Raw genomic sequence first — 21,760 nt, 5'->3', positions numbered from 1 at the left:
CTTCCATTGGAGTAAGCCTTTCCAACTGTAAAGCTAAAGAGAACTAAGACCTTGAAAAACTAACAAAACTTTTACAATGAAATATACAATTTATTGCATTGCGAATGTCACTTAAATGCATTTTGTAATTTGTATGCACTTCTACACATAAAAACACTCCTTAAACTTAACAGCTAGCAAATTGGTAGGTGTCTCTACAAAAAACCGTAGAGTTCTCTATAAAACCTAATCCTATAGAAACATTCGATTTCTATTCCTGAGCTTCTTCTCTGTCCCTATCCTTATCCTTCTTCTTCTTCTTTTTCTTCTCCTTCTCTACTGGCTCTGCATCGGCAGGTGCATCCTCCTCGGCAGCTGGTGCCTCCTCATCGCCCTTGTGCTTCTTTTTCTTCTTCTTTTTGTCCTTGGAAGGAGTCTCATCGGAGGCTGTGGGCGTAGTTGTATCAACACTGGAGGTGCTCAACTTGCGCTGAATAGATAAAGTCAGTTAATGATTGTCAAAAGGGAATATATCTAGTACACTACCTTGCTGGATTCACTGGAGCCATTCGTGGGAGCAGTCTCTTGAGGAGCTGCCGCTGCAGGCTTCTTGGCATTGTAATCCACATAACCGGTCAGCCACTCCTTTGGTGTGTTCTCATTGGGCCGGCCGAATTTGTCCAATTTGCCGGCGGCGATGAGCGCCTTTTTGGCCGACGCCTTGGGGCCCAATCCCCACTTGCGCGGATATGTGTCGCGCTCCATGATCACACGCTTAATCTTGGCCACCACTCCATGGTCGCAGGACGACATGGTTGCTGTGGTCATCAGAGCAATAGCCAGGCAGATAGCCTCGCCCTTGGTGGTGCAAATGACGATCTCCTGATCAATTTCAATGCCATCCTCGTAGCGCAGGACACCGGGCAACGTGATCTTGGCACCATAACAAACGGCATTTACCTGGAGAATTTCAGGACGGTTATTTGCTATCAAGATGGGATCTTAAAAAGAAGAGATGTCGTCCGAAATTTCTTTGTCGAGCGCGCGGAGAAAAGCGCTGCCCAACATACACACATCGGCGGCGTCACTGTTCCCAATCAAAGTCACAGATGCCCGTGGGGATTGCAGGCACCTGCCGGCTTAATATCATGGGGTATGCCTTTAAAAGCCCAGTAACCCAACTCACCGAACTGTCCTTCATAATGATGCGCTTGTGGTTGACCAGCAGACCCTCCAGCGGCTTGATTACGCGTCGCAACATAGACTCGTCCTTGTGATTCTCGTACAGCCACATGGCGTCCAAAACATCATGCATGGTCACCATGCCGTCGCGCTCCGACTGAATGCCCGAGCGGACGCGCCGCAGCTCCAACATCTGGCCACCGACGCCCAGGACGAGACCCAGATGGACGCACATGGTACGAATGTAGGAGCCGGCCTCGCAACTAACCCAAAAAACACCTGAGCACGTGAGTAGGCGGCAGTGGAGTAGAGAAAAAGATAATGTTTTAACATATACAATGTGCATTTGCGCGGGTTGGCAAATACTGGAGTTTCAATAACTTAAGCAAGCTGCATCCCTGCGAGACAAACTTATCCTGCAGCGACGCAGTAGCTCCGGATGTGATTGGGTAAACAAAGCCAGACTCACCCATATTACGACTCTCATCGTAGTCTAACAGCTTGCTGTCGTAGACCGTGCGCACTCGCAGCTGGCGTTTGACGGCGGAGATGAGGGGAGGACGCTGGAAGAGGGCGCCGCGAAGCTTCTCCAGACCCTGACGCACCTTGGCCACAGACTCTACAGCTCCGTGAAGCTTGAAGATGGCCACGTACTCCTTGCCAGCGCTCTGCTGGGACTTGACCAGTCGGGTGGCACGGTCGATGCAGACAATCAGGCAACCTGACAGAAAAACACGCGGCCACACATTGAGGTTAGGTTTGGCTGGGGGGAGGAAAACATGCGCTTTCACTTACCCGTGACTTTGGGATCCAGTGTGCCGGAGTGGCCCGTCTTCTCCACCTTGAGGATCTTCTTGATCCAGGCCACCACCTCGTGGGAGCTGGGGTTCGACGGCTTGTCTAGGTTAATGAAACCCGTCTTCATGTACTCCTTGATGTCGCGGTTTAGTGGCGAAGATCCGTGGGCCAAGGGAGTATAGTGGTTGGAGCGGATGTTCAGCTTGTCGAAGTTTTTGAGGAGGAGCGGCCATTGCGAGGTGTCCAGCTCCGCGATCTTGGAGGAGGGCTTGATCTGGAAGTTGCCCTGCTTCTGCAGCGTGCCAATGTCATCGCCGTCCACAGGCTCCTCCTTGATCTTCTTCTTTTTCTTCTCCTTGCGTACCTCTGCAGGCAAATAATCCGTACAGTTGCTGTCTGCTTTTTATTCATCTCTTTTTGAACTTACCCACGTCGGCCATTTTATCTGCGTTTGTCTCGGAAAACTACTGATACACGGAGGAACCTCCGCACGTGTTGCGCGCTGCGAGAAAATGGACGGGAAAACACGTGGAGCGCGGTATCGATAGGTATGCGATGTCTGGATATCGCACTTCGATACTATCACCCAGGGCTGCATCAGATTCAGTAATCGATATGTACATGAGATCTGTTATCTTAACAGAGGCCGTACCGCCAATTTTAAAATTAAGCTGTAGATTGTAGTTCGAATTTAAATATTTTATTCTTTATTGAAAATAATTTGATAAAATTGTACAAGCTAATGCTAAGTAATTTTTCAGTCGGTTGAGCAATTATATTATGAATAAATTAGCTAACAATTATCAAATATTAACAGCCAAGCAAAATCTGAAAACCTGCGACAGCTGTTCTTATCGATAGTTAACAGCTGTGTAAAACATTTGACGACTTAGCTTTTTGGTCACACTACCAATATACCTTGCAACCGGTTGTTTATTTTTATAAATTTTTAAATAAAAATCCTTCAGGATCATGTCAAGGCGAGGACTACTACTAATGGGCCAGTGCATGCCCTGCATTAAGCAGAATGCCTCCAAGATCCGTATTCGCCGCATGGAACTGGACAAGAATCTGAATATGGTAAGCAATACCACTTCTCAGAAAATTAAAAGCGTATACCTGTTTTTCTTATAGTACTTCAAGAAGGACGAGTTCTACTTCGCCCACGATCCACAGAAGGTGTGCAAAACCGGGGATGTGGTTCTGATAAAGGAGCTACCCGATCGACTCACCCGACTCATCACGCACAATGTGGAAAAGGTGGTCTATCCGCTGGGTGACATAACAGATCCACTGACTGGAAAGAAGGTGGTCGTGGGCAAGTACCGCGAGGACATCGAGATGGCCAACCAGCTGTTCGGCAAGTCGGAGAAAGCCTTCGACTACGACAAGGCTCCGCCGCGCGGTCGCCTCGAGGGAACCAAGGACTTTACGCACGGAGAGACGTACATCAAATACCACGAGGATGGCAAGGACCAGCCGTTCGCAGTCTAAAGGATCGTTTACCTGTTAAGTTTCCTAATTGTTTCATAGTAAAGTGATTTAATTTGTCCTATAGACACCTATGGATTTTTTTATTCAGGCCCTAGGAAACTTATTTACACGAAAATTCAATGAGCGTAGTTTTAGCCTACTTATAAATTCCCTTTTATAAAATTTATTTAGTAGTGCTTGTGACCACTGTCGCTTATTTACCTTTCATCATTTGTTTTAGCTTTAACTTTGAAACTTCAAGTCTTGAGTATTCCGTTTTTGCATTTAAAGTCAAATTTGAAGGTTTCTCTTATATTAACTTATTAATTTTAAAATAGTATTCTAATGATGCCCAGCCATAAATCAACTAATACTCATAGAATGTTTGTTACTTAAAAAATCTTGCTTAAAATGAATAGATTATTTATTTAGTAATTTCCAAGGTTCAACTGTCATTTCTGTTGATGTACATACTTATTTTTCAAAAACCATAACTTAAATCATTCATAGTCGTTGTTTTTTGACCTCATTTGATTTGAATAGCGACAAACATTTTAAAAGCCCTTTTTAAATTAAATACCATTTAAAAGCTTTCAATGCTCTTTTTTCCATTGCCCAGCCACTAAAAGAACATTTTAAAAGATTTCTCTACATATTTTATTTAAATGGTCGATAATTGTTTTGCATTTATTAATGATTTGTTTTACGTATAAATGTATTCATTTTAACTTCCGCTCGCTGATCAACAGTTTTAGTTTATATCATTTTCTCATTTTCCTAATTTAAACGAGTTTTCCGTGTTGGGGGTGCCAGGACATATCCGCAACATTCAAACATGCAGTACATACACATATGCGTAGATTTTTGGAGTTCAGATTCGATCCGTGTCATAAATTAAGCTGTAAACTAATCACAATCTCTTACGATTCTAAAGTTGTACTGGAGTATGGGGTTTGCCAGGTGAGCGCTGTCGTCGCAAAGTTTTTGCTGCAACTAAAAGAGTTGAGGAATCGCTGGAAGAGCTTGAGTAAATCCGGAAAACTCACCTGCTCCAAGTCGTGGCTGGCGCGGAGCATAAAGTCGCGCAGGAAGTATCCGCGAGCGGGCAGATCCAAAGCCAGGCTCAGTTTATTCTTGCCCTGCTGCTTGAGGATCTTCACTCCGCTGGTGGCCGTGGCCTCATCATCCTCATTTAGCTGGGCGTTGGCACTGGGCTTGGCCTGATCATCGTCGATGCAGATGGACCACTGCAGAGGTTTGTTGGAGCTGCGGAAATAATAATGTTTATTCTGTCTATATTTGTATATATTTATATCACTTATATATGTATACTAAAATAGTTGAGCTGATATTATACACTAATCACCAAGATTTCAATGTTAATAGTTAACCAATCAACTAAGTTAAGAGATGTTTTATTTAATACCCAACATACATACCTCAGATGGAGCTCCAGGCTACTGGCCTGCAGATAACGCGACACGGGAACTATATAGCTGACATTGAGGGAAGTGCCCGAGGTGGGACAGAACTGCTCCACGTCGATGGTGTGGTTATACTGGGCGGCCAGGACGCAACTGCTCACGCTCCAGCAGTCCAGTTGGAAGGGCGGTAGCACCGTCTCATCGCCCTTGGACACTTGATCCTGAGCAGAGGCAGCCTGCACCAGCCGGTAGACTGGATCGTCCTTGGCTGCGATCGCCGTCTCCGTCTCCTGGGGGAACTTCTTGGCCAGGGCATCGGTGCTATGCGAACTTTTGCCCAGGAATCCTGGCTGGCCATCGAGAACAGCAGAGGTTTCATTGCCAACTAGGGTGGCAGATTGCGGCTCTATGATGTCCGAATCCTGCTCCTGCTCTTCAGCCGACTGCAGATCGTCCTCGACATGCTGCTCCTTCACATTGGCATCCACATTGTCCGGCTCAGGCTGACTCGGTGGCAGTTCCTCGAAGCACACGGACTGGGAATGAAAGAACATGACTTATTAATTGGGATTAAAATTAGACTAACCAATCCTCACCTGGCAATTATCGCTGACCGACTCATCCCCATTGCACTCTGCTGGCTGTCCAAACAGCGCCGCCTTGATTCTCTTCTGCCGGATCCAATCCAGACTCCGTTGACTGGCTGACCGCCTGCCCACATTGGACTCCCTCAAACCCGATCCCTGGTACTCGAAGCCATACACCCCGGTGATGGGGTTGTCCACGGACTCGTTGGTGTTGCTCAGGTTCTGCAGGTCGAGGGCATCCGGATTGTCGCTGCTGTTACGCAGGGGAATCGCCGGCGGCGGAACATCCAGGGCCTGGGCAAGTGGACTCTGGGCGGGCTCGGTGCTCACCTTATTGGTGGTCAGGGCCAGGTTGGACGTGGGTGGTGATACCGTCTTGTAGACATGGGTATAAACGGTGCCGGGGTTGAATTTGCGAATGGGATGTGCAGCAGCAGCTGGGGAATTGGAATCATAGGCATCGGAGGCGGGACTGGCGATGGTGCCCACCACCACGATGTGCTCGTCCAGTTTCAGCTGCGACTGCTTCTGCTGGGCATCGATGTCGATGGAGTTGTTTTCAAAATCCTGGGGCAAGAGAATAGCCTGCGATGGCTTCTCCGTGGAGGTCAGTGTGCCGTTAGGGGCAGCGGGAGGATGGACCTTGGCCAGAGCAGGAGGAACCACATGGACCGGCTGTGCTAGGTGCAACTTTTGACCCGCCGCCTGACGCAGTACCTCCTGGGTGGGCGGCCACTTGCCCTTCTTGCTGTTGATGGTCTTGTTGCTGAAACGCGGAGCTGACGTTGTGATCAGCACGTGCTTGTTATTCTGCTGCAGCTGGCCAGTGGACACCTGGGGCTTGATCAATACCGCGGCCAGGTCCACCGCCTCCTCCTCCGCTGGCCGGGATCCGGGCGGTCGGGCGGTGCTGGTCACGAGTGCTATCCGAGTGGGCCACGAGTGCGTCTTGTTTTTGAAGAACGTGTGGAAGTAGTGCTTCTGCTCGTCGCTCAGGTGCGTTTGCCCCGCATCCGGTCGAAAGACTCCGTTGCCAATTATCGGGTAGCCTTCCATCTGCTGCTGCTTGTTGTGCTCCACGAAGTACAACGTGGACACCGCCGCCAGGCTTTAATGAGAGGAAAACAGGTTTCGTTTGTAATTTCATTAAATCTTTTTTTCTGGTTATAAAATTTATAAAACGACCATTAATCAACCGGAAATGATAGAAAATGGAGCCACAAACTTTTAGGTCGGGGTCACCTTTTTGCAAAGCAAAAATACTACATTAAATTATTGATATCAAGTCAATATTTCTAAATATTAAAAAATTTTTTTTTTTTATAATATAAATATTTAATGGATCCTTTAAGATTTGATATTTTCCTAAGCAATATACCAAAACGGATTAAACGAAAAAGAATAACTTTATAAAGATACTGCAATGAATATAGGATCCTACTCACCAGGCTGCCATAACGATGATCAGCAGGAAGATGACGATCTGCAGGGAGCGGCTGGAGCAGACCTCATATCCGTCCCGCCGACTGCCGAAGGGCTTGGGTGCTCCTCGCTCCGGCAGGATGCAGCGCGGCTCCAGCAGATCCTTGGCACGCAGTTGGTGGCTGTTTTGGCCAATGTTGGCACGTTCTAGGTGCTCGATGCGCGACTCCAGCGAACCCGTCACCTTGCACAGCTCCTTCACGGCTCCGATGTTCTCCATCAGGATGCGGTCCTTTAAAAGGTAACAAGTGTTATTGTGGATTTGCTGGATATTTCAAATCTGAGGACATTTCTTACCTTATTGACCAGCAGGAATTTCTCAATGACATTACCGTTGGGCAGCACCACACTGCCAGCCTCTTGCACTGCATCCGGGATCACCTCTCGCACCTCCTGCGCAATCACGCCGGTGTCCTCGATCTCCCGAGTGTCGCTCGCCCGCCGGAGACCCGAGTGCACTGCGAATTCCGGCATATAGCGGTATCGCACTATCCGGATCTTCTGGAGATTACGGAGCTGCACTGACGTGTCCAGCTCGGCGATCTCCTGCTTGGCGCGACTGTCGCTCGGCTGGACGATGTGGCCGGACACCTTGAGGTTGCCATGGACCACCAGACTCTCATCCGGACGGTCCGTGTTGATGCCCACGCGACCCGTGTGGACCACGGAATCCGGGGTGAGGCCGCGTTGCCAGCACAGGTCCACGTCGGACTCAAATTGACCCGGATTCGAGGCACGGACGATGATCTTCTCGCTGCCGTGACTCACCACCGGAAAGTTGCCGGAAATGGTGTGCACATGGAGACCCACGACCAGCTGGAAGAAGCGCTGCTCCGGATTGGGACGACCCTTCTTGCGCATGTTGTTGTTCGTCGTCTCTGAGAAGTGCAGGCGGCCCACGGTGATCTTGCTGACGATGTGCTTCTGGAGATCGATGCTGTGCATGGAAGGGAAATGGTTAATTACTTTGAGTTACTACAAAAATATTTAAAACTTTTCGTTTTTAAACCTCTTAAAATAGTTTTAAAGTATGCTACGTATGTTTTGAGTCCAAATGTACTGAGTATTTAAAAATCAAGAAAGACGATGTCCTGTTTCTCATACCACCTTCTTTTGGACACCTTTAAAGGTGATTTTTAAAGGATTTTGAAAGATACAAATTACCACATATTTCTGTTGTGGCTTAAAACCACTTAAAAAACACTATTTCCTTTCCATGTGTATATGTTTTTTCACAAGAATACATCTTTGAAATATTAGTATTTTATATAAAAAAAATCTTTTTATAACCTGGTGCATATGTATAATGCTGCATTTTTAAGTTCTGGTCAAGACTTTTAATCAACTGCAATAAATTCGTTTCTATTTTCCTGGGGCCTAATTCAAAATATATTCTAAGTGAATACCCCTTATATGAGTTTATATATTGTTTTGAACTTGTGAACTATTGCGAACCAGCAAACAACAAACTGGATCGCGAATGCTGGGGAATCACACCAATTAGAAAAGGTTGAGGATCAAGATGAACAAGAATAGAAGAAGTCGGAGTAAGTTAATCAGCTAATTGCTGTGAAAACATGATATAATATTTTATCATAATATATGTATATATATATATATATATATATATGTATATATTTAATATATTATTTATAATGCTTTTATGAATTATTATTAGTCGATTTCAAAACGAATTTATGTTCAACATTATTCTTATTACTGAGTGATGGTTACCATTTCGGGTAAACAAGTCTATCATTATTCACATATCGTAACGCTTCTATTAAGTATCAATTCATCGCGTAAACGGATATACTCACGGTACGGGATAGAAGGCCTTCTTGGAGCGATCCGACTGGCTCTGCTCCACGCGGATCGTCTGGTTGGGCGCCTCGAACTTGACGCCGTAGAAATGCAAGTGGAAGGATTTGATTTTCTCGAAACCGGACGGTGTCTTCACGAATTTGGCATCGCCCTGGAGGCGCGCATGGCAAGTAACCTGGAAGTGGTTCTTCTTCTGGCACACGTACGCGTCGTCCGAGACGCTGAAGTTGAAGCCCTTGTCCGCATCCACGCGGTAGTAGATCACAGACAGCTCCTGCAGGCTCTGGTCGAACAGCTTGTGCCAGTTCTCCGGCTGGAATCCATTGAACCGGATGCACTGGCCCCCCGCCGGATCACCTGCCTCGCTGCCGGATCCCGATCCCGATCCCGAACCCGATCCGTTGGCCACCCCACTGGGCTGTCCGTCCAGGCTGTTGTCCGCCTGCGAATTTACGGCGGACAGGGCTGGCGATACGGAGGCGGAGCAGTGGGAGGGCGCCGGAGTGGGCGTGGCCAGCGAGTGGTGGGAGGCGCGCAGGGGACTCATCTGCAGGCCCGCATCCACTTTGGGAGCCGTCCCAAACTCCGGACAATCCAGCTGCGTGGACATCTTGCGCTTGCGGGACAAAGAGTGCACGGGCGTGGATGGGGCGGACACACGGTTCAGCGACAACTGGCTGGTCCCGATCACCTGGACACGATCCAAGCCCACGGTGGAGGTCACAGTGCAGGTGGGCAGGTTCTGGTAGCTGCTGGCCGAATACATCCCCGCACCACCTCCGTTTTCGTAGTACGGCATATGGTTCTGGAGGATCACATCCTGGTGCTGATGAGGCGCAAACTGCTGCTCATTGATCTGGTGTTGGAGCTGCTGCTGCTGCTGCAGTTGATGCATCTGCTGCTGCTGTTGCTGCTGACACAGCAAGTTGCCCGGATTGATGATCAGTCCGGATTCATGCTTGATCCGGACATCAGCCTGTGGAGGCGCAAAGTGATGTTGCTGCGGAGGAGAGGCATATTGGCCCAGATCCGTTTGGAGCAGGTTCGCCTGGTGCTGCATGGGCGGCAGACCCGGATAGATGAGGTCCCGCCCCGACATCGCCATGCCATGGGCCTCGCCCAGCGGACTGTAGGCGGGCTGCGAGTCCGGCGGACTCTCCGGCAGCTGCGGATGCACGTGGGTCTGAGTCTGCGTCGCCAGCGGTGTGCTGCCCATGCGCCCGCAGCCACTTAACTGGGAGTCCAGGCCATTCATCGGCGGCGTGTGCGGCGACTCCATGTGGGAGTGGACTCCTCCCCCGCCAGACAGGTGGCCATTGTGGCCCAATTGGATGCTGTCGCCGAGGGCTCCTTCCATCAACAGATCCAGATTGTCTATGCCATCGCTATTTAAGTCATCCAGATCTTGGGGAGCTAATACCACAGGAAAATTACGTTAGTTATTACAAGGTTTTATTCGTAACTAATCAAATTACTAAACCAATTAATAATAGTTTTTGTGATGAAATAAATAAAATAGTTATTGTGACGTTATATTACATCGGGTTGTGAAACAAAATAAATAAATAAATAGAAAAGTAAATTAAAAAAAAATTATGATAAAATAACACTGTATCCGGGAAGGCAAAGAAATCTTATGTTTCAAACGAAATTCAACAGAAATGTTTCTTTGTTACCCCCGATAATAAATATTTTTGTGCTATAATGGAAATTCCCCTCAAAATAACATTTTGGTCAAAATTTGAATAACTGAAATATTGACAAAATTGTAATAATAACAAGAAAGAATGTAAAGCTCTGAAAGATTTGCATACTTTAAAAATTCTAGATTATTCTAGGCATATAATCGGCAGAATGGATTATACATATATTTATAAAATAGAGAATGGTGTACCATCCTATTTTTTTTTTCTGAATATAATTGGCAGTGCCATACTTTTTGAGAAACCAAACATATTTAAAACCTGTTAGTTAATTATATTAGACTGAGTGTGCCTAAAAAGTTTGGTGGTCGAGGTAAAAGGTGTTTTGTTATTTTTCCAATTAATAGGCGCTTTGCCTACTACAGATCACATTATATTCCGTAAGAGAAGGGTAATTGGAAATACAGGTGTGTACTAGCTACAAAGCTAAAAGGATCTCAAATAGAAATCTGTTCCCTAGAAATATACAAATTGAATATTCCCATATAAGAAACAATAAACTAATCAGTCGGAAAAAAGCTACCCTGCTACGTAATTAATGAGTAAACATTGACATCCAATATTGTAATGTAGGCAAACAATTTTTTATTATCTTGGAAGTAGAGCAAAGTCCGGGAATCGCTTTTATAGAGAAATGAAATATCGCACGTTTCTGAGGGGGCGTTTACCATACCAGGAGATAATTATAGTTAAATAAACACATTCGGGGCACTGAAAACTGGGAACAGCCCGCTGATAAGCCCTGAAATTCCCGCTCTGTTTGATCGATACTTGGCCAAAATAAATTGTTGACGTGCCGAATGCAAATTGTTGTGTAATTTATGCAGACAGTTGGGGGATTATGTTAGCATTTACCATTCAAAGTCTTGGGATAGTCCATAATTAATTTGTCGTTTGTCACCGGATTTCACTGAGAGTTCCCGTCTGCAGGACGCCGAAACCTTTTTCAGCGCGAACGCCTCGCGACTTGGCCCAAACGAATCGCACTGATGGCCAAGTTAGCTGACTGCCAGCATCCATGGAAACAAAATGGAGTTTCGATTTCAGTAACCCTCCGTTTTGGATGCATTCTGCTGCTGCCGTTCCGTTTCGAACTGAGAAAACAATTATCTAACGCACGTATGAGCGAGCATACGGTTGATGCACTCTTCACAACTCGCTGAGCAGGGAAAATGCTTTGAAAACAAGTAAAAACTAATAATCAAACTATAAAACCAAACTGAAACCAAGAGCGAGTCAAATCGGCATGGTAACCAACCGAAAGCGACGATGAAAACGAAACCTAATTGCTTGGAATAAAAATAAGAGCCTGAGCCCTCAAATCAGCGAAACTTCAGCAGCAGCAGATCATCGTTTTTCATTTATTGGGATTTAAATAGCAGTCACTGTTTATGCAATTGTTCTCTAATAAATATTTTTACAATTGCTTTCGTAGTACACCGCATCCCCCTGTTTAATCACTGAAAACTGTTTCCACAATCTCAATAGTTGGTTGAAATTTGCAACTCTTTGTTATTTGTTTAGTCACTGGGCGATGCGATACGTCGGATGTGGATTGGAAATATCTGAGCACTGACTGCGGCCAGCGAAATCATAACCGGAGTGCAAATATTTGGGCTTCCGTCCCCCGAAGTCGGGGTTATTGATCAAACAACCTGCTCGTTTCGTGTGCCGCACAAGTGGCATGCAAATCCCAGCTAGTCGGAGCGAAATTGTATAGAAATATATTAAACGATTCCAGCTATCATATATCCTGATTGTCTCATTCTCGGTCTGTCCGTGTCTGTGTGGGTGTACGAGATGCGGAACCTTAGACGGGGGGACTTTTACCTAGTCAATTTTGGATGCCCTTTCTTTAATTTAGAAGTGCCTAAAGTGGGTTTTTAATTTTCAGAATGGACAACAAAAGTTTTACCAGTCAATTTCAATTCTACTTTTAAATTTCAGGAAGGGAGTATCTTTATTTTCATATTTTCAATCAGAATGTTAGATATTAATAAATTCCTGACACCATTTCTGTATTTCAGAAATAATCGTTTTTATTTAACGTTTTAAAATTACCTATATTACCTAAAAATTCATTCAAGTCATTTTTACATGTTTTTTTGAAAAAAAAAATCGCATTATGATTTATTGCATACGTTATTCAAACTTTGCATAAAAATCTTAAGTTTTATCTTAGAAGAATATCTATCGATTATCGATCTAGGTAACCATGATGGTCTTGATAAAAAGTAAAATTAAACTTATATAGAGGTTTAATATTTTCTTTTGGAAACGAAAGAAGAAATATGCTTTACATTTGTTGTTAAGTAATTCTTCTAAAGTGAACAATTCCGGTTAAAACAATTTGCTAATGGTGTTCCTTGCCCAGAAATTTTTTCTAACAACCTATTGGTACAGTGACCTTTCTGGTTAAGAGTATTTGAAAGTCTAGAATGGCCATTTCCCCGTTATGTCTATTTTCGGTTCGGTTGGTTTTTGGTTTTCAATGACGAGGAGAGTCGGGCCAGCCTTCAATGGGGCCACTCCAAGGACCCCATTTGAATTTGAATTGGTTATCCTTGCCGAAAATATGTGCATAAACACTCGTGGTAATTGAATGGATTTTGTCTTTCGTACTTACAGAGCTGTTCCAAAAAATCAAGGTCCATATTCGAGTCACTTCAGAAGCATCCTGTCTTTGTGGCTACAGCATGACTGGTGATCGCTCTGTAAGAAATTGGAAAAATGTGACCATGAGCTACCGGCCTTGCCTCTTCAAAATTCAAAAAACATCTGAGAATTAAATTAAAATATACAATTAGATTAACCTTATCAGGAATCCATTATGTAGAGCAACCCGGCTTTTTTCTTACATTTCTTAGCTCTGAAGAAATAAAAGGTTTCCTGTCAAGATCAACAATGCTTTTAATGAAAGTTTCTTATTAAAGTGGGTTTTGATTGTATTATTTTTTATGCAGCGATAAGTGTTCTAAAAATAGTAAAGAATTTTGCCGAAAGTTCCCCCTTCAAATCTATATTTTTGCTTTACACAGGAAGTCCAACGTTTTAAATTTCCGAGATTGAAAGAAGGAGTCCATTCAAGGTTTGCGTATAGGTCGCAAATATGACTAAGTTTGTTTTCGTAGAATTTAATTTGATTAGGAATTTTATTGTTTTATTAAGAAGGTATTCAAAAAATTTCTTTCAAAAATTACCTATTCAAAATGGCTGGCACACCTACCATTTTGAGTGTAGGTGGAACAATGTAAAGTATAGTTAAATATTTTTAAACTGTTTGATTTAAAGCTGTTTTTCAATTGTTCATTCGATTTGAGAGGTTTTGTGTTAACATGTTGATTAAAAAAGAAAAACACTTTCAAATCCGCTTTATTTAAGCCGTTAAACGTTGTAATCGGTGTAATCCTTGTAAAACGTTATTTGAGACATTACATTATCGTTCATAGCAGACTCTTCCGCTTTGTCACATCTATATATATAAATATATAAAAATTCGACTGACATTGAAAAAAAAAAAAAAATGAGAATTAAAAAAATTAATATAAAAAACTATCCATGATTAGATAGTTTAAAGGCAAACCTCCATTTATAGCTTAAAAATTATAGTTCCGCGTGCAAATGTGAGATGCTTCGGTGCAACGTATTGGCATATATATATATTCATATTTGATATCTCTGATGTCTGGCAACAGAGCGATCCAAAAAGAAACACACAAGTGCCGGATAAGTAAGTCTTGATTTCGACGCCAGCATCGCATTGCGACGTCTGAGCTTTATCCGCTTTTAAACGGGGGCCGCGACACGATTTCATCCGATGTACAGCAGCAACTAATTTGCATCAAAATCAACACGTGACACTCGACTTGCAGTGAATAAAAGTAACATAAATGACACGCCGTTGAGTTATTTAGCAATGCAAATTAATATCGAGTGCCACAGCATGAAATTTCAGCGCAGATAAGCCAAAATGTATGCTATGAAAGGTGTTTTTAGCACACATGGCGTATGCGCAATGACAGAGATCCACATAGCATGTTCGAAATACACGACATTTTAGCGAAAAATACGGGGTATTCGATTTTGTAATAAACTTTAAATCGAACCAAGGCTGATTTTAACTCTTCGCTTATGCGATGCGAATAGTCGCTGATGACTGAAAGTGGTTTCTGAAGCGAGACTTTGCCTCCGCTTTGTCATGTCTGTTTCGTCGCAATGATTTTGATTGAATTAACGCCTTGGCTTTCATATACATTTGTATATGTACTTCGCCTGGGGCTGTTTGCCCGTCGGATAAAGAACGCTTCCTCCTATAATAATATAATGAAATGCTCAAGTGATTTGATTTAGTCCGGCGGCAGGGCAACTAAAAATAAACTCAACCAAAAAAGCCAGACTCACGATCGTGCCGCGAGTTTCACTTGAAGATGGCTGAAGAAAACAAAAACCTGTAGTTGTCCGGCTATTGATTTGTTGTTCGCCGCTTCTATTACGGAGTCGGAAGTTAATAACTTGGGCTTCGCAGGGCGCTTGACTTCTTTTGTGGCTTTAACCTCATCCTTGGGGCTTTTGGGGCTTTGGCATTCGCTAAATTGGCTGGCTCATCATGCCGGGGCATTTAGCGTTTTATTAGCATTTCAATAAATCCACCGAGACCATACTGTACGACATCTCGCAGCTCTCAAATGGCGTGCGGCGGTTCGAAAAAAAACACGATTGCACGTAAGCAACGATCAAATTGAGCCATAAATATGAATAAATTGTATTTTGTTTTTGCTGTGCTAATTGCCGCTGGCATGGGATTCACTCGGCCAACAAGTCAATTATGGCTAGTACCTTAACTCTTTGCCGAAAATCTGAACCCATGACTTTAATTTGACCAGAGTGCCCAGCCCAAAAACCCAGATGAGATTATCAAGATGTTTGGCAAAGGCGTCAGTAATCAAGTTAATTAGCACCGACTGCCTAACTATATGGCCAAATAGCGGGGCATCGATCGAGCCCGAAAACATATATTTCATCAGATCTGGTCGGAAATGATCCCGCGGAGGAAGTGCGTCATAAACAATACAAAATATGAGTCAAGGAGTGATAACGCTCTGCCAAAAATCAAAAATGTACCAAGCTACTCTGAGGACTTAATTTGAATTGCAAATGTAGCGGATGTTAGAAAAGAAAGTCGGTACGAGGCGAGGCTTGGACAGGAATGGAATATTCCATTTGTTATTGATCGCATATTTAGCATCTTTTTCGGATTCCAGTTAAACGGATCCAACCGAAGCCCCTCCCCCGCCCATTAGCGCTAAAATAAACTATGCTAAACAGCTTTCTGAGCTGAGGTGGCTTCTTCTTAGCCATCTAGATTGTTATTTATAAGTATCGCCGCGCGTTTTTGTCTGATATATTTTTTTTTTCTGATTTTTTCTCGGCTTTTACATATTATTGCCGCTACATTTAGGATCAGGGGACTTTAAAGAGGGGTGCTGCTGCTCTTTCTGCTTCTGTTGTTTTTTTTTTCATTTTCTGTTACTGTTGCTGGTGCTCGAAAACTTAACCAACCGGTTCACTTTTATGTGTTGGCCCGATGCTGTTGTTGTGAGCGTCTTTTTGGGCTATGGGACACGTTTTTGCTGTTTGCCGTTTGCTGGTTTGCCTTTATTTTGCTTGATCTTTTTTTCATTTTGTTTTTTTGCGCTTGGCACAGGTTGAGACGAAGATCGAAGTAATCTCCGAGTTGTCCGGCGGCCCGAAAGCATAGCTATCGAACTAAAATTAATGAAATGAAGACGTGCACTTGGCGACGGCAAAACATAAAAAAAAAAAAAACAAAGCCGAGGGAAACACACAAAAACCAAATAAATAATGCAGAAAAAAACCTCTGTTTTGTTTTTGCCGCATTCTTCTGGCCGACGGAGTGTTATTGTTGTGGCTGAATGAAAGGTGAACTACGCTATTTGATTTTCCAACGCTATTTGTTTCAGTGGGAGGCTGGGCCCATTGTTTTGAACGATTCTTCTTTATAGATTTGACAAGATTCGGCGTTACGTATACGCCGCACTGGCTGCTACCAACACATTTTTGCACGTTAGTGAAATCGCTACTAAATCACTCGTTTCTCACATGTTTTACTGGCTTTTAAACAGAATTTGCGTAATTTCCAGTTGTTCACAAAGACTCGCTTTGATGTGCACTTCTAGTATAGCTATTAAATATTGTTTTAAACATTTGATCACTGCACAAGAGAAGGGGTTTTTTGTTTTTCCCCTTGGTTTTTCGTTAATAAAATCTTAGTTAAACTAAAGTCGGCTTTAAATTAGTCGCACACAAGCTCTCGCACAACGTCACTTACACTCGCACAAATCGCCGTTACTTTGATTGTTTACGAATTTGTTGCTTTATTTTGTCGTTCGTCGTTTTTTATTTAGTATTTCACGCTCCGTGTATAGTCGATGCAACTGCTTCCAAGATCGCAATTCCCTCGATTCTCCCCGACTAACCGCGATTATCTCACGGCGGAGCGACTATATCTATATCCAAGTCGCTTGGACTGCTAAGCTCAACTAACGCGCTCAGCGGTTCGGCTCAATTCGGCTCAGTTCCGTTCCATTCCGTTCCATTCCACGCTCTCCCGAAAAGCGTCGGAAAACGCTGCGCTGGTCGATCAAGCGCGGGGTTGCCACTGCGACTGCAGATCGGTTTTTAATGAATTAACTAAAAATTAATAACACATTTTTAATTTATACCTTCAATTATATATTTTTTATGAACTATGGTACTCAAATGGTACTCAAATTGATACCATCGTTTTAAACCAAAAGTATTGTTTCTAATAAACTATAAATTATATTAATAAACCCGGTGCAACGATATCTTTAAGGGATTAATAAAAATGTAGATTATAACTTCACTGAAATTTCTATGCCACTTCACTGCAGTCTCAGATCTATACAAATATATATCTAATGAATTATTCAAAAATTACGGGTTAGATTTTAAATTGAATACCTTTGTAAACTCTTTGTCCAGAGCAATGGCAGATTGCGGCAACGGTGCAATAATTTCTTAATTGTTTATTTCAGAATCGCATTGAAAAATGTAATATTTAATATTTATATATGTATATACTATAGATTTCTTTTTTACACAAAACGATCAATACTTAAATTTACCGGAATAAAAAATGGGCTTTGAAAGGCGTAACCATTAAATGTTTTAGATGTTTTTAAATTCAGACAATCAATTTTTTTTTTTATTTACTTCACTAAAAATTGCACTTAATGCTTTTTCAACCATATAAATTGGACCCCGTGAAATAAATTGCAGATACCCTGTAGTCTTACATTTTGTCGGGATCCAGCATCTTTCCGGGTGTCAAGCGGCGCGGCAACACTGGACCAATCGCTCTCGCGGATTCTCTCGCGCCGAGATAAATCGCAGCCAGCGTTTGTTAAGAAACATGTAAATTAAATTATAACTAGCGGCGGCAACAATGGGATTAAGTAAAACCCGGCCCCTGTGCTTAGTACACCAGCTCTCACGCAATTAGCGTACCGCCTGGGCCCCGTCGCCCGCGATACTCGCTGGGATTGGGCTGATGCTGGCTTTATCTGCCTCCCCTCGACTTGGGTTCCTTTTGCTTCTCCTCCGGCGGGTGTCGCTGTAATGATATGTGCGCGAATCGGGTCCCCCGACTGATCAGCGCTTCCAACTTAACGTCGCTTAATGGAGTTGTTGTTCTTGCTGGAAAGCCCATTTTAGGTGGCTTCGCAGATTGAATTAATCCACTGATTTATGTAATTTACACTAATTCGTATTACTCAATTGGTTATTCAATATTCATGGTCTGGCAGGGCAAGAACGGTTTTGTTTGCTCAAATGGTCTTCTGCATATTTAATTAGGGCTAATATAAATACTAACTTCATAGATGAGTCACATGACTGAGAAATACACAACTAGCGTAACTAATGCCCATCCAAGCCAAAGAACCGCACCTAGCGGATCTAATTACCATTAAAATAAATACATTTCGCATTCTGTGTAACATATTGTGGATCCTATCTACACATCCTCTTTAAATTTATAATGTTTGTTTTTGAGCTAACAATTTGAAGCAACATAAGTACATTTAAACTTGAAACATTGGGGTTTTACGCCACGCCGTAAGCCTTCGATAGCTTATCCAGCACACCCTGATTTTTGTTGGGCCAGTTTTTGAATGCGTTGAAAATAGAAGAAACCACTGAAAAAGATTAAAGTAAGAAATTAATCCATACGCTTTACAGGCATGATTTCGCTACTACTTACCCTTCTTCTCCTCCGCGGACATGAGCATTGCTAAAATGGTAAACTGGTCATTTTTGCTGACCTCCAAGAGGACAGCCGCCGTGGTGGGCTCCTTATTTGGTACATAATAGTCTTGAACGGTGCGCAGGATGTCCGCAAATGTATCCGGATCGAAACCTGCTCCCAAGATCTTACAAAGATTAGATACTTCAATGGACTTCAAATACTGGTACTTCTGAGAAGCACTCAGTTCCTTCCAGGTGACATGGAACTGGGCTGTGCCTGTAGGCGCAGGAGGCACCGAACGCTAAAAAAATGAATGGTTTAATACAGCTTAGGTTTCGTTATTAGTGAACTAACTTCCAACGGACTGGCTGGCATTTCGTTGTTCCTTAAATTTGGCTCGATCTTTTCAGTTCGACTTGACTTGACATTGGCCGCCTTGACTTCTGTGCTGGATTTTTCGGTTGTCTTCGGTGGCGAGTCGAGACTCTGAACTTGGGGGATCTCGACAGGCAATTTGCTATGTGAACTTTGTTCCGCTTTTTTTTCGACTTCTGCCTTACTTTTTGTATCTTTCTTTGTTTTATTGAAGGCCTCCTCAACTGGAGGAGGACTCTGTTTGGTTTCCTTCTCTACTTCTTTGGAGGCCTCAATGATTGTCTCAGTTTTGGGTGAAATTGATTTTACTTGATTCTGCTTTACATCAGCCTTACTTTTTGTATCCTTATTTGTTTCTTTGGAGGCCTCTTGACCAGAATCTGCTTTGGTTTGACTCTGTTTGGTTTCTTTTTTTACTTCTTTGGAGTTTTCAACAATTGGCACAGTTTCAAGTGGACTTGGTTTTACTTGAGTCTTTACATCCGGTTTCTTGACCTCCTCGAATGCGCCACAATTACTATTAAAAATCTTGTCTATGTCCTCATCTGAAATGCGAAGTTTGTTGGTGTCATCGCTGCTTCCACGAGGAGATACCACATCCACAATGGTCACTCGATGCATGGCCTTCTTGGAGCGCTTATAAACAGGCTTGTCAAATGGCAAGATGTCGATCATTCCAGGACGATCGGGGGTGAAGTTTGGACCGCTTTTTGTGGCTGAAAGAACACGAATATACGTAAGTATTTGATAATCACGATTTTTGTTTAGATAATTAACTAACATAAGGTACTACCCTATATAATAAACAATTTATAGCTTACAAATCACATTAACGAGGTGGAATAGCTACAATAATTCAACTTATGTGTTACAAAAGTATAAGTAAATGTTATTGGACCTAGTTATATTGATCTTGCAAGCTATCTTGTAAGTAAAATAATGATTGTCATTAGCTTTTAGCATTAATAATGGCTAAGGAGCAGCGAAGTAAATGAGCAAAACATTAACTATGTTTACCGTTCTTGCGCAAGCGTTCGTTGATCCTAGCCAAGCTCTTCTTGGCTTCGATGTTTTTGGGTTCAATGGCCAGCACCGTGGTGCAATCCTTGAGAGCTTCCATGTTGAGGCCCAAGGACTCGTTGGCCTGCATTCGCCGGTAGTATGCCTTAACGCAAAGCTTGTCCAGCGAAATGGCGGCCTCGCAGTCCTCCACGCACATTTCGAAACTAGAAGGACGAAAGGGTTTAGTTTATAAGGTTCTAGAATATTCTTGTGTAGTCCTACCGCTCCTGTTTGAGATAGCACAAGGCCCTGTTTATAAAGTATATAGGATCGTGGGAATAGACACCAATGGCAGCGGAGTACGCCACGATTGCCTTGTCGTACTCCGCCTGCTTCACATAGTTATTGCCACGATCCTTTATGTCATTGGCCTTCTTGTGTTGCTGGGCCACAGGATCCAGGGGCAAATCCTGCTTCTCCGTGGGCGTGCTGGCCGCCGAGCTGCTGGGGCTGTCCTTCTCCGACTTCCCATGACTGCGCACTGGCAGGTTCTGCAGAAAGACATTGTATTCCCGGAATGAACAGGCCACTAGAAGCTCACCTTATTGGCGGCAGACGCCGGCGCCTTTTGCAGCTCCTTCTCCTTGCTCTTGATGTCACGCTCCCAGGAGTAGAGGTCCTTCACCGAGTTCTCATACTCCTTGGCATTCTGGCGCACCTGGCGCTGCAATTCGAAGGCCTTTTCTGCACCGCTCATGTTGGTTTCCTTGTCAATTAGTAATCAAAATTATTCAATGAAATTTTTGTTATTTCTGTTGCTAGCGCTCACTAAAACGGTCTGGCAGCGCTGGCTAGCTATCGATACTTGCTGTTTCACCGCCCAGAGCTGCCAACTTACTTCGAATCAACTATCGAAATTGAAATCAACCACCTATGTGAAGCGCGAAAAGCGCCGTTTGAAAAAGCCCAAGGCAATTGATCAAAATTCCGTACTTTCGTAACGACTACGGCGGACCGAATAGAGCCACGCCAGGGGAGCCAGAACTCGTGAACCTGCTGGACTTTTGTTTATCAGCTTTGACGAGGATCAGGTTCTATTCAAAGTGAATTCGCTGGTTTTCCTGGCCGTCGCCATCGCTAAGTACACAAAGAAACGAACTTCCGTTTCCGGTTTACTGAAATTGAGGTCGGCCTCCATAATGATACTGAAGTTTCTAACGGAAAACCATCCGTGGATGAGTTTCTGGCCTTTATTAACGGCGATGACTCAATGAACCTCGCAAAACAGGAATGAAATTTTAACTTTACTACATTCCTTATCTATAACAGCAAATCTGCAAAATGTAGTCCTTTTTGAATAAAACTAAAAAAAAATGTTTTTACGTTCATTGGTAGAGAAAACAATAAGTATGGCGGTAAGGCGCACTCAAAAGTGTACTGTTGTAATCAAGCCGTACCGATCCGGTTAAACCTTTAATTCTAGTAGAAATTACATTAGGGAACATAACTTAACACAATTTAGTAAAACTATTCTTACCGCAGGAAGTCCTCCTGCATTAGACCATGAAAAACTTAAAAACCCATGGCGGCAAACTATGGCGCCCAAAATATGCCCGTAAATTGCCAGGGTCACAATCCATT

General features: G+C 43.5%; 4 protein-coding genes and 1 non-coding gene across 6 annotated transcripts; 1 reads left to right on the top strand and 4 right to left on the bottom strand.

Moving 5' to 3' along the window:
- Nucleotides 1-69: 69 nt before the first annotated feature.
- On the bottom strand, nt 70-2,516 carry LOC108041371 (H/ACA ribonucleoprotein complex subunit 4). The gene is made up of 6 exons (XM_017119286.2): nt 2,387-2,516; nt 1,957-2,325; nt 1,631-1,882; nt 1,166-1,440; nt 526-939; nt 70-469 (listed from the first exon to the last, which is right to left on the bottom strand). Exons 1-6 carry the CDS (start codon nt 2,397-2,399, stop codon nt 251-253), a joined length of 1,542 nt encoding a protein of 513 aa, XP_016974775.1. The 5' UTR covers nt 2,400-2,516; the 3' UTR covers nt 70-250.
- Nucleotides 996-1,134, bottom strand: LOC123037002. The gene has a single exon (XR_006417290.1). It is a non-coding gene; the product is annotated as a small nucleolar RNA snoR639/H1 (small nucleolar RNA).
- Nucleotides 2,517-2,850: 334 nt separating the features above from the next.
- LOC108041363 (28S ribosomal protein S17, mitochondrial) lies at nt 2,851-3,516 on the top strand. The gene is made up of 2 exons (XM_017119275.1): nt 2,851-3,039; nt 3,094-3,516. The coding sequence occupies exons 1-2, from the start codon at nt 2,932-2,934 to the stop codon at nt 3,451-3,453; spliced, it is 468 nt and encodes a 155-aa protein (XP_016974764.1). The 5' UTR covers nt 2,851-2,931; the 3' UTR covers nt 3,454-3,516.
- A 101-nt stretch (nt 3,517-3,617) lies between these two features.
- On the bottom strand, nt 3,618-16,999 carry LOC108041362 (myelin regulatory factor). 2 transcript variants are annotated; one of them, XM_017119273.1, is made up of 9 exons: nt 16,802-16,999; nt 13,079-13,164; nt 8,746-10,162; nt 7,223-7,862; nt 6,889-7,157; nt 5,453-6,551; nt 4,872-5,392; nt 4,479-4,698; nt 3,618-4,425 (listed from the first exon to the last, which is right to left on the bottom strand). In XM_017119273.1, exons 2-9 carry the CDS (start codon nt 13,104-13,106, stop codon nt 4,339-4,341), a joined length of 4,281 nt encoding a protein of 1,426 aa, XP_016974762.1. In that variant the 5' UTR covers nt 13,107-13,164; nt 16,802-16,999; the 3' UTR covers nt 3,618-4,338. The 2 variants fall into 2 exon arrangements, with proteins under 2 accessions (XP_016974762.1, XP_016974763.1); XM_017119274.1 differs by having other exon boundaries at nt 3,618-4,419.
- A 1,485-nt stretch (nt 17,000-18,484) lies between these two features.
- On the bottom strand, nt 18,485-20,965 carry LOC108041379 (RNA polymerase II-associated protein 3). Its single transcript, XM_017119293.1, has 6 exons — nt 20,721-20,965; nt 20,402-20,670; nt 20,135-20,343; nt 19,097-19,833; nt 18,758-19,043; nt 18,485-18,692 (listed from the first exon to the last, which is right to left on the bottom strand). The coding sequence occupies exons 1-6, from the start codon at nt 20,874-20,876 to the stop codon at nt 18,601-18,603; spliced, it is 1,749 nt and encodes a 582-aa protein (XP_016974782.1). The 5' UTR covers nt 20,877-20,965; the 3' UTR covers nt 18,485-18,600.
- Nucleotides 20,966-21,760: the final 795 nt, after the last annotated feature.

The sequence above is a fragment of the Drosophila rhopaloa genome, unplaced genomic scaffold, assembly GCF_018152115.1.
Source record: "Drosophila rhopaloa isolate 14029-0021.01 unplaced genomic scaffold, ASM1815211v1 contig_115, whole genome shotgun sequence".
NCBI classification, from domain to species: domain Eukaryota; kingdom Metazoa; phylum Arthropoda; class Insecta; order Diptera; family Drosophilidae; genus Drosophila; species Drosophila rhopaloa.
Note: the sequence above shows the minus strand (reverse complement) of the source record. Positions and strands in the feature narration are given on the sequence as shown.

Bases quoted from the DNA above. Each gene is read 5' to 3' on its own strand.
- LOC108041363 (XM_017119275.1), top strand. From the start codon at position 2,932: ATGTCAAGGCGAGGACTACTACTAATGGGCCAGTGCATGCCCTGCATT. The intron at 3,040-3,093 runs GTAAGCAATACC...TTTTTCTTATAG, and splicing joins TGGACAAGAATCTGAATATG to TACTTCAAGAAGGACGAGTT.
- LOC108041371 (XM_017119286.2), bottom strand. The intron at 1,883-1,956 runs GTAAGTGAAAGC...TTTTTCTGTCAG, and splicing joins ACTGGATCCCAAAGTCACGG to GTTGCCTGATTGTCTGCATC. The intron at 940-1,165 runs GTGAGTTGGGTT...GAAATTCTCCAG, and splicing joins TCATTATGAAGGACAGTTCG to GTAAATGCCGTTTGTTATGG.
- LOC108041379 (XM_017119293.1), bottom strand. From the start codon at position 20,876: ATGAGCGGTGCAGAAAAGGCCTTCGAATTGCAGCGCCAGGTGCGCCAG. The intron at 19,044-19,096 runs GTTAGTTCACTA...TCATTTTTTTAG, and splicing joins TGCCAGCCAGTCCGTTGGAA to CGTTCGGTGCCTCCTGCGCC. The intron at 18,693-18,757 runs GTAAGTAGTAGC...AATCTTTTTCAG, and splicing joins GTCCGCGGAGGAGAAGAAGG to TGGTTTCTTCTATTTTCAAC.
- LOC108041362 (XM_017119273.1), bottom strand. From the start codon at position 13,106: ATGGACCTTGATTTTTTGGAACAGCTCT. The intron at 10,163-13,078 runs GTAAGTACGAAA...CTGTGGTATTAG, and splicing joins TGATTTTTTGGAACAGCTCT to CTCCCCAAGATCTGGATGAC. The intron at 5,393-5,452 runs GTGAGGATTGGT...TTTCATTCCCAG, and splicing joins CGGTCAGCGATAATTGCCAG to TCCGTGTGCTTCGAGGAACT.